Consider the following 12,162-nt stretch of genomic DNA (forward strand, 5'->3'; position numbering starts at 1 on the left):
GGTGGGTTAGCCGTGGAAAAAGTGGCCTGCTTCCACACTATACGGATTCTACGATGATCTCTTCCATGTATGCCCACCTTGGAAGAAGTTCTGCTCTGTTGTCTGACAGGATTCCCTTTTCTCTTGCTCACCATCATTTCTTTCATCGTCACTCCTAGTGTTTGACAAGGCATTTGGAAAACTTGTTTCTGTAGCCACAGTTCTGAAAAAGGGCCACTGGACTTGAAACATTAACCCTGTTTTCTCTCCTCAGATCAGTTTCAGGTTTCCAGCATCCACAGTTCTTTGGTTAATTTTAATGTATCTCATTCAAATCTGAAATCTAGTCTCAAGGTCTTCGATAATTCCTCAAGTTGACACTGTTGACAGGGAATCAAAGGAATTATGAGAAGCTGCCCCATCCTATCTTCTGAATTGGTGCCCTTGGCTGTTGTTACTTATTTGCCTTTTCTCCTTCTAAGCCGTAGAGTTGAGGTGACATGCCTTGTTTGTGTACAAATGTGAGTTTTTGGGATTGAAGGGACACAGTTTAATTTTGTACAGAAGTTTAGTTGATACCAAGTTTTACCTGTTGTCTAAAGAAGAAGTTTTTTTTTAATAAATGAGTTATATGAGTTAATTGAAGAAACTTAGTGAAAGTTTCTTTTGTTCTAAGCAACAGTAATAAAGAGAAACAAATTCACCATTTTGGTGATCAAATGAAACATTTAGACTTTTGGTATAGCTTGTTGAGTAGTGGGGCTTATTTGTCAATGCATTTCTCCTGTCAGAATTGTAATAAAGGCTTCCAAAATCCTATTTTAGTGAAGCCAGCTGATAATTGATAAGACATTTGCCTCTGTGAACTGCACTTACAAAAATCCTGATGAGTCCACTCCCACTCCTTGTGAAAATGGGAAGCATTCATGTTCAGGGAAATACAATTTTTAGCCACTTCTACCATTTTCATCATGACAGGGAGGTTCTCTGTCAAGGTGAAAATCTAGGCCCCAGTCTCTAGGTGATGCCAAAGGATAGGTTTGGAGGTATTAATGATATTTCTTCAAAGTAACTTGAAGCTTCCACTTTGAGTTTTATTGTGTTGATTATTTGTTTTTGAACATTTTAATTTACAAGCCATTTTTAACCAGAATAATTTTGAACTATTTCAATGTTAAGCATGGTATAAATAATGAGCATCACCTTTTAAATCTATTCCATCATGCAATAGAAGTCACAACAGGTAAATAAATATGAACAAATGTTACTTTAAAAAACTAGCAATTGCTCAAACCTGAATACAGCATATTAATATAATTGTACATACAAGGTCTCAATGCTTGTTTTAGGCCTGTGCTCAGGACATCTCAACAGTGCGTTATGCCTCACTGGGGTAGTGCTCTAGAGGGCAAACTTTGCTATTTTTGGAGTCATAATATTAAATATTTTATAGAAGTACACAATATTCTCCAATTTACTTGTGTTTTATACCGAGGTTAACAGAATGCATGGACCACGTTTGTATACTTAATGAAGCTGACTATTTATTACAAATAGATCGGGTCTAACTACAGATAAACAACTAATATGTAACTCTACTTATTAAAGCTCTAGCTCCTTTAAAGACTTCCCCTCTACACTCACATACAGACTGACACAGACATGGAAAAGAGACATGGGTGTATGGATAGAGCCAAAAACTGGGAAGACAGTTCATGGTCCTTGTCGTAGGTTTGTGCTGGTCAGAATAATGCTGCTTCTCAATCTTCTTTCTCCACAAGTTGTTCCAGGAGACACAAGGTGACCGGTTCTGAATTACCAAGGTCTTTGACTTATCAATGATAAGTCACAGTAACCGGAAAGGGAAAATAAACTGGGTATCTTAAGCTTTTTTACTGCAGAGCAAAACCAGCTCCTTCTTCTCCAGAACTCCAATGGTTTCTGCCAAAAGTTTCATGCTCACTTGTTTGTTCAGCTAAATGAGAACCAATTTCACTGTTACTGGCAGGCAGAAGGTCTTTGTCATTGATAACTAGGCACTAGTTCACAGACCAATCAATTATGTTTTGCCAGTCAAAGCTCTTTCCATACACACCTTAACTCCAATTTATCCTCAAACTTGGCTCAAACCTGCCTGCAAACCAGCACCAGGTGTGTAGCACTTGTCTTGAATACAGGTTACTTTACTTTTAAAAGGTGTAGTAATCCTTAAAGCAGCTCCTTTCTGTTTCAGTCCACAATCAAAAATCTCGGAAGCTAAAAATATATGGTTTTTACAAGTGCCAGATCCTATATGGTGGCTGATATATTTCTGTCACTATTCAATTGCACCGTCAATGTTAAATGTTTGATATATTTTATTTCATTTTCTGAGCATCATGTTTACAACAGAAACTGCTTGGTTATATGAAGTGAGGTATAATATACTTTACCACCCTTACCAATGGGTCAGAAATTTTTGAAGCCTAAATAACCACATGCAAATTTACAGTCTTCCTCCATATCGAAAGGACATCATTGTTCATGCAAAGATCCACAACTGAAGTAAACCAAAAGACTGAAATACCAAACTTCTGCAGTAATATTGTAGGATGCTGCAAAATCGCAGAGACTCAGTTTGACAGAGGTAAGTCTAAAAGTGAACTTGCACCTTCCCAAGCCAATAAGATGCTTTCCAGCGACCCTGTTAATTTGGAGTGGTTAGCACTGGCGAATATTGATCCAACATAACTAACTAACCTCTGACATGAACCACGTGCACATTTCACTTTGCTCTTCATCAGAGCCGGATCCATGCCAGATCCATGTAAAACTGCAGCATTACTGATTTTTGCACAATAATAGACTTGGAAAGGGTCATTTTTCACAAATAATCAATGTTCTTTTATGCTAAATATGCTTGAGGTTAATACTTTATAATGTGACTGCATACCGAAAACATTTGAAAAACATGATTTTACCCTCATACAATTTTGAAACATCTAATAAAATTTAAAGTATCCGGCATTTTATCTTTCAGCTAAAACAGTCTTATAGCAACATGTCAGATAATTAGCTGAAATATGATACCTTTTCTGTGATTCTTCAAGATGTGCTTCTTCTACCTTAAGATCATTCTTTGCTAGGAATAAAAAAAAACAAGTTTTATTACGCAATAGCAGAAACAAATACCATACTGTCGTAGTGACAGGACAGTAAAGATGTAGCTTTATTGAAGTTTTATTCTTGAGTTAAGACTGTAGTGTGTTTTGTACTTTTGCGACAATAAATTGTGAAATAAACCAGGGATCTATATCTTATCAATTCGCAGCAATAATGCCAAAAGACATGAAATAACCATTAAGACAATCATCATACAAAACCATTAGCTAGAACCAGCACCAATGACATAATAAGATTAAGATCATTTGATATTACAGAGCAGATCTCAAGGCTGTAACCTGATGTCAATGCTCAGGTAATTGTTTTCCACCACTCCAACATTGTTCTTGTGGGTTACTGCATCAACTGAAAACCTTGATCGCATCATTTTCTTAAAATCAGGAAATTATTTTCCACGTAGTTATTAATCAGTGGGTTCAACTTTATTAAAACAGTATTTGCATGGTTGTGATGCTTGAACTAAATAGTGAAGTTTTAATTAAAAATTATTTCATAACATCACAAAATTGTTACAGTGCAGAAAGAAGCCATTTGACCCATTGTGCTTATGCTGATCCTCTGAGCATTTTAACGTAGTGCCTTTTCCCCATAACCCTGCATGTTGTTTCCATTTAAAAAAACACCCAATGGCATCATGGTTGCCTCAAATGAACTTGCCTCCATTACACTTTTAGGCAGCGCATTCCTAACCCTAAGTATCGCTTTGTGAAAACATTTATCTCACCTATTTGCAAAGAACATGAAAACTTTTATGTTTTATGTTATATAAAAGTTTTATGCTAACCACAAACTTTGACAATGTGCCCATATATGTCAGGAAAAGTAAGGGCCCTAATACTAACCCCTAGGGGATTCCACTACAAACCTGCTTCCATCCCAAAAACTACCCATTAACCATTAGTCTTTATTAGCCATTATTCAACAATTTTGTTCTATTACTACTATCCCTTTTAATCCATGCCCTATACTTCCCTTAAAGGTCTGATGTCTGGCACTGTGTCAAATGCCTTTTGGAAATTCTTGTACATGGTATCACCAGCCCTTCTCTCATCAACCTTCTTTATTATTTCTCTAAAGAACTCCAGCAATTTAATTTGAAATGAGTTTCTTTAACAAATCCATGTTGACTTTTCCAAATCCACCTACATTTTTCCATGTAACTATTAAATCTGTCCTGAATAATTAATTCTAGAAGATTTCTCACCTCTGAAGTTAAATTGTCTGGTATGTAATTCTGGGCTTATATTCGCAAACATCTTAAATGCACTACTCATCTGTCATAGAAAGAAGGCCACAAAGGCAATGGTACACTTGTGACAAGGTAACTAAAGCATCAGCAGCAATGCTCTGCAGTGGTCAGCAATCATGTTTATGTTAATGAGGTTTTAGCCCCATTATATGTTCTCGGCAATTTAGCAGCACAGAATATGCTCAGGTCTTTAGACCAACAAGTAGGTTTTTCCAGTTTCCACTCCAGTTTATGCCTTAATTAATCCAGTTATGCTGGTATTGCTGCCCCAATTCCTGAGGAAGTTCAAGGCCCTGATAATTATCCTCGTAATTATCTACTATGTTTTGATAATGTCAGCTAATGTAAAACCACAGGGAGGTGAGAGATGGTGTGTTACATTACCAGAGAAGATTGAAAAGCTCAAGGAAAGCGGAGGAAGATTATAGCAATTAAACTACTTACAAACCAGTGATGAATGAGTCTGATATATTACTGTTTGATGGAAAGGATCATATTAAACGGCTAAATGAAGTAATATTTCCAATAAAAAATCAAATGCAAGTCCATAGCAGTTTCAAGGCTTTAATTTTCATTTAGGCAGTGACATTTATAGAATTGAATCAAATTAATGAATGGTTAAACTTCTCCTCTTTCCCATAATGTGGAGATGCTGGTGTTGGTCTCAGGTGGACAAAGTTAAAGGTCACATGATACCTGGTTATCGTCCAATGGATTTATTTAAAATCACAAGCTTTTGGAGCGCTGCTCCTTCATCAGGCGAAACCCTTGTTGAGGTATAGGTTACCTTATAATATTGTAAAATAATATTGAGCTTTAACTTCATTCTCAGATGGACATCTAAGAAAATAAATCTGAGCAAGTGCAGGAAAGAACTTTAATCTTTATTTTTACATTAATCAAATCTAGAACTGGTTGTTCGATTCCATTATCAGTTCCTTCCAGGCATTTGTAAGGCGGTGGGCGCAGAGTATTTGGTAGCTTGGCAGTGCTGTCATTGCAAAAATGGCAGTTAGCCCCATTTATCAATTCTTTAAAAAAATTTGCAGTCAGAGCTTTGTTCTCAGCCTTTGCTTAATGGCAGCACACTTGCAGTGAAGCAAGGTAAAGGTAAAAGTCACCAAAGCCTTGCTGGACCATGGGACTACTCTATCATTAGACAGAGAGATGATTGGTGATGGTTTAACTGAGGGTAACCACACCTCAGGCGGGGGAAAAGAGATTGAGAAAGAGACTTGTTCCTGGTAACCTCAACTGGTGTGGAAATTGAACCCATGCTGTTGGCATCACACTGCATTGCAGACCAGCTATCCAGCTGAGCTAAACAACCCTACCTTAACTAAGAATAAACAAAACCCCCCATACTCAACACTGGCACTTCCATTTCGTACTGGGGGAGTGATGTGTTTTTTTGAGGACCTTGTCAAGATTATTCCCCATGCAAGTTGACCATATCCAGCTTTATCTCATAATCAGCTGATTCAATCCCTCCACTGCTTCTAACTGAAGGGGAACCTGTTGACAGAATCTACTTGGATTTTCAGAAGGTATTTGATAAAGTTCCATAAAGGATTAGTACACAAAGTAGGAGTTCATACTATAATGGGTAACATACTATCATGGATGGCTGACTGAAAACAGAGACTTTGCATGAACAGATCATTTTCAGATTGACAGTATGTGACAAGTGGGGTCCCGCAGACGTCAATGTTGGGCACTCAACATTTTGCAATTTATTTCAAAACTTAGATGAGGGAATGAAGACATGGTAACTAAATATGGAGGTGACAAGAGGACAGGTAGTAAAGTGGGAAGATGATCAGATGCAAACCAAGAACAGAAGGGCTAAGTGAATGGGTAGAAAGATCTGTCAGGTGGCATATAATATAAATGTCAGATGTCAAAGGTCTGGATGTCTGGCAATGAATCAAATGTTTTTTGGAAATTCTTGTACATCACATCAACAGTCTTCCCCTCATCAACCTTCTTTGCTACCTCTCCAAAAAACTCCAGCAATCTAATTAGACATGATTTTCCTTAACAAATGTATGGTGGCTCTTCTGAATACACCCAGGTTTTTTCATGTTTTATTAATATTAATTCTATCGTGAATAATCGATTCTAGAAGATTTCCCACCTCTGAAGTTAAACTGTCTGGTGAGTAATTGCTTCAGGGGCTGATGCCTACTTCTGTTCCTAACTGTACATTTTCATGTAAATTGTCTCATTGAAAAAGCAATGTGCCACATCAAATAAGCAACAATTTCTTAGCTTAATATTGAGACAACTGAAACTACTGAATTTGGCCCCTTCCACAAACTCTGTTCCCTATCCATGAACTGCAGCCCTTTTTCTGGCAACTGCCAGAGGTTGAACCACAAGGTTCGTAAACATAACATCTTTCACCTCTGTACCGTCACCTCAGCACACTTATTGCTGAAACCATCTTCCCTGCCTTACTTATCTCTGGACTCAACTAGCCTGCCTTTCATTTCGCATTTTTCTTAAGCCATCCAAAATTCTTAACAAATCTGTTCACCCAACAACTCTGACTCATAGCTTGACAATGTATCAATTTAAAAAAAATCCCGGTTTTAAACGCCTCCATAGTCTTGGCATTCTGTCCTTGATTTTTAATTCAAGATCGGAAACCTAATGGTCGGATCGTTTACTTGTGTAATATATTTTATGTCTCAGATCTATGCAAAAATATACATCTGTGTGTGTTTCTACAGTTGGTTAATTTTCTCTAAGTCTACACCCAATCTTCACCAAGCGTACGCAATCAAGCACAGTAAGCATAAATCAGTTATCAGACTCTCAATCAAACACAGAAGAATTGAACACTACGTAAGGTCCTGACTCCACAAAGCAATCATCAACTGGGCCTGTGGTGAGTGTGGGTTCAGTGGCCAATTACTGACAAAGCAGATGATTGCCATGACAACCTCTATTGCTGATGGCAGAGTGGTGCATAGATGTGGTTAAATAGTGAACTAAAAGTTACTGTGTATAATCTTACACAAAAATCTCCAGTGGCAATTGCTTTTCCTCATTAAAAAAATTCATTGCTCTCCTCAGTGAACCCAACAGCTGTGCAATAACATGATCCAGATTGTTTGGCTTCAGTGACCTGCACTTTGAAGATCACATTTTGGCACTCCAATGTTTATGAACTAGCTCCTCAAGGAGGTAATGAGCAGTTCACTGGAGACAAGCAAGATCTCAGCTCCCTTCACTACCTTGCACTCATATCGAAAATAGCAGCTCATCCCAAAAATATGAGGACATTAATATGTGCCATTCACAAATGCTACTTTCAGAATGTGCCTGCTCTTGTATTTGTTACCCAAGGGCAGCACGGAGGCCCAGTGGTTAGCACTGCTGCCTCACGGCACCTGGGACCTGGGTTCAATTCCAGCCTCAGCTGACAATATGCATATACTCCCTGTGTCTGCCTGGGTTCACTCTGGAAGCTCTGGTTTCCTCCCACAGTCTAAGATGTGCAGGTTAGGTGAATTGCCTTTGCTAAATTGCCCATAGTGTACAGGGATGTGTATCTTAGGTGCATTAGTCAGGGGAAATGTAGAGTAATAGGGTGGGGGATTGGTTCTGGGTGGGATACTCTTCAGAGGGTCAGTGAGGACTTGTTGGGAATTTCCACATTGTAGGGAATCTATGAGAGCTGAAATCCCAGCCTCTACCTCAACCAATCTCAGATTCTTTTGGGATACCTGCATTCCTCTAAATCTGACCTCTAGCAAATCTCAATTTTCAATGCTGTACCATTTATGAATATATTTTCAACTGACTAGTTCTTAAAGCCTGGAAGCCACTCTAACATTCGTCTCTCTCATTTAAAATATTCCTTGAAACCTAACTCTTTCACCAAACCTTTGGGCTATTCTGTCCTAATAACTCCATGTGTGACTTTGTGAAAAAGTGAGGACTGCAGATGCTGGAGATCGGAGTTGAAAGTGTGGTGCTGTCAGCAGGGCAGGCAGCATCCGAGGAGCAGGAGAATCGATGTTTTGGTCATATGCCCTTCAGCAGAAATGAGGTTTACGTCCTGGGCGAGGGGGGGGGGGCAGAGCTGAGAACTAAATGGGAAGGCGGTGGGGTTGGGGGGGGGGGGGGGAAGGTAGTTGAGAATGCGATAGGTAGCCGAAAGTGAGGGAGAAGGTGATAGGTCGGAGAGGAGGGTGGAGTGGATAGACGGAAAGGTGATGGACAGGTCAGGAGGGCGGGGCTGAGTTGAAGGCTTGGGTCTGGGATAATGTGGGGCAGGGAAAACTGGTGAAATTCACATTGATCCCTTGTGGTTGCAGGGCCCCAAGGCGGAATATGAGGCGTTCTTCCTCCAGGCATCGGCTGGTAAGGGTTTGGCGTTGGAGGCAGCCCAGGACCTGCATGTCCTTGGTGGAATGGGAGGGGGAGTTGAAGTGTTCAGCCACGGGGTGGTGGGGTTAGTGAGTGTGGGTATCCCAGAGGTGTTCTCTGAAATGATCCGCAAGTTCGCATCCTGTCTCCCTGACGCAGAGGAGACCACATCGAGTGCAACAGATTCAGTCGATGATTGGTGTATGTACTATGTCATCCACTGTATCCGTTACACCTGCTGTGGTCTCCTCTATATCAGGGAGACAGGATGCCAACTTGACGATCGTTTCAGAGAACATCTCTGGGACATACGCATCAACTAACCCCACTGTCCTGTGGCTGAACACTTTAACTCCCAGCCCACTCCGCCAAGGACATGCAGGTCCTGGGCCTCCTCCAATGCCCCACCCTTACCAGCCGATGCCTGGAGGAAAAACGCCTCATATTTCGCCTTGGGACCCTGCAACCACACAGGATCAATGTGAATTTCACCAGTTTCCCTATTTCCCCTCCCCCACATTATCCCAGTCCCAAGCCTTCAACTCGGCACCGCCCTCCTGACCTGTCCATCACCTTTCCGTCTATCCACTCCATCCTCCTCTCTGACCTATCACCTTCTCCCTCACTTTCGTCTACCTATCGCTGCAACCACACTGTGAATTTCATCAGTTTCCTCATGTCCCCTCCCCCCACATTACCCTAGTTCGAAGCCTCCAACTCAGCCCCGCCCTCCTGACCTGTCTATCACCTTTCCCATCTATCCACTCCACCCTCCTCTCTGACCTATCACCTTCTCCCCCACCTTCATCTCCCTATCACATTTTCAGCTACCTTCCCCTCAACCCCACCCCTTCCCATTTATCTCTCAGCTCCCCCGGCGCAGAAGCCTCATTCCTGATGAGGGGCTTATGCCCGAAGCGTTGATTCCACTCCTCCCTGGATGCTGCCTGACCTGCAGTACTTTTCCAGCATCATACTCTCAACCCCACATATGTGACTTTGCGTCAAATTATGTTTGATAACACTCCTGTGAAAGGCAGTAGAGAATTTCACAATGGGCACTGCACGAATGCAAGCACAGGTACTTGTGTGATTTGCCTGTGTAGGCCTTTGCCAAAGCTGCTCAGTCTGTCATTCTGGGAATTTCTAATACTTCAACTTTGCCCCTACTTCTTTTATAGCTGAAGCTGCAGACTCAATTTTGCACTTGCCTTGTGAATTAAGTCAGATCCTCTGCTGGTGGTGGCAATTCCCCCGGGACTGTGCTAACAATGATGAAGCTGACCCTGCTGCCTGCATTAAGGTTTTGCTAGAATTGCAAAATGCTTGGGAGAAGTCTGGGACTTCACCTCAAAGACCATAATCCAGACATTAATTGTGAGCAAGTTCACAATCCAACCCATGATTACACTCAGAAAAATGTTATGGCATCCAAAAATAAAATGTATAATATAACAATAGAGAAATAAAAAAGCTTTTGAGAAAGGTCTTCCAATACAGCTATGCTGATGTTTTTATACACTTTCAACAGAATGCCACACAGAAGTGGTCAGGGGTTACTCCATCAGCACCCTCTTTGTGTTCGCCATTTGCGAAAATTTCCCTCTCAAAGTGATGAAAATGTTGGACATGTAACCCGACTATACAGGCTGCTGGTTTCAAACACCTTGCAAGCAAAAGCAAAACTTCATCTGAGATTTGATGCATGCTGGAAACGTTAAATACAATGAAGATCTTTTACATTTCTCAAAAAAGATATGGCAGAAGCGAGCAATCTGAAAATCAAATGACCAGAAAACCTATATCATCGAACGCAGGGCAAATGTTTGCACAGAGCAAGGTGACTTTTTTTCTAAAAAAGAAATTTCCTGTTATGTCCAGCTATGTCAAAGAGGCCACCAGCCATGCTAAGCCTGCTGCAGCCAACCTCTGCACCCTCCAGGCAGACTCCCTGGGAGAAGTTACCAATAAAAGACTAATGAGTCTGATAAGGTCAGCAGAACAACCTTCTGATGAGCAGAATTCACACCTTGTTGCCTTGCTGGCGAGCAGAAACCAGAACTGCTCCATGTTGCCAGTGCTGCAGTCTGTAATACAGATCTGTTTGGACAATAAAAACTCAGAATTATCGGTAATGGTTTTTCCTGGAACAGCTGTTTGCAATGATTTGGGATTGGCAAATTTCAGCATTCTCTCTATGTTAAAAATGTTCAGTTGGAAACCAAACCAGTAGGGAAAACATAACAAAGCCTGTAAAAATTATTTCTAGCGCAGATATGTAATTTATCACTTGAAGAGATGGCCTAAATGTTCTACATTCATTTTACGGTTGTCATATCATCATCCAAAATGCCATATGAATTTAATGTGGTTTTATTTTATTCCATTCTAAACCCATTCTTCTGTTTAAGCTATGTCTTCTACTTTGTTCTAAAGTGTTTCTCTCTTACATGAAGACAGTACATTGTTTTGATACAGCCGATAAGAAGCCTGGACAAGTCAGATCCCGGAGAAAAACCTAGCATGATTTAAGTTTTATTATTGTCTTGGTGTTTAGTCACAGAAAATATTTGCAGAAGGTTGTCAATGTTCTTTAATGAAAGAACAATATTATTAAACAAAAATATAAATATAGCTACATGCATAGATTAGGTGCATTAGTCAGGGGAAATGTAGCGCAATTGGGTAGAGGAGTGCGTCTGGGTTGGTTACCCTTCAGAAGGTTGGTGTGGACTTGTTGGGCCAAATGGCCTGTTTATACACTGTAGGAATTCTATGATTTATACACTTTTATAACATCAACAAACTTCTTTCATTCTACTGGTACATACAAAAGTTTTGTACCATCATACATAATCATCTTTTGGTTCTTGAAGATCAGTAGAACAATGATGGAATGCAATGGTTGACTAATACTCCAAAATGATCTTTGGGTGTGGGAGTGGGGTTGTTGTTAGGGGTTCATGGACAATTACATACAAAGTATGCATCCCTAAAACCCAGGCAGAAAAGCTAATTCAAGCAGCTGAACTGATCAGCAGTAAACTACACAATAATAGGAGCTGTCACCTATGAGATATACTTACCACAGAAATCAACTCCAGATTGTTGGAAATTAGTTCTGAGTAGTGGAAACACAATCTCAGGACATGGTCAGTGAACAGAAGCATTTTATTTACGTGAGGAAATAAGTGAAACATCTCCGTATTTGAAGCCTTTCTCAAGCCTCATCAGAACATAATAAAAATCAACATGCATCAGTTCCCCATTGACCTTTTTCTTTAATCATTCACAGGATGTTGGCATCACTGGCTAGGCCAGTATTTATTGCCCATCCCTAGCTGCCCAGAGGGCGGTTTAAGGGCCAACCATATTGCTGTGGGTCCAGAGTC

The 12,162-nt window shown here is 40.3% G+C and overlaps 1 protein-coding gene across 4 annotated transcripts in view; it reads right to left on the bottom strand.

Annotated features, from left to right (window-relative positions):
* The window catches only part of fmn1 (formin 1), a 373,616-nt gene that overhangs the window by 91,622 nt on the left and 269,832 nt on the right, over positions 1 to 12,162 (bottom strand). For all 4 annotated transcript variants that reach the window (XM_072569057.1, XM_072569058.1, XM_072569056.1 and 1 more), the window contains one exon: positions 3,049 to 3,100. In XM_072569057.1, coding sequence (XP_072425158.1) covers positions 3,049 to 3,100 — 52 coding nt within the window. The remainder of the gene's footprint in view (positions 1 to 3,048; positions 3,101 to 12,162) is intronic.

The sequence above is a fragment of the Chiloscyllium punctatum genome, chromosome 4 (genome assembly GCF_047496795.1).
Source record: "Chiloscyllium punctatum isolate Juve2018m chromosome 4, sChiPun1.3, whole genome shotgun sequence".
In the NCBI taxonomy this organism is placed as follows: Eukaryota; Metazoa; Chordata; class Chondrichthyes; order Orectolobiformes; family Hemiscylliidae; genus Chiloscyllium; species Chiloscyllium punctatum.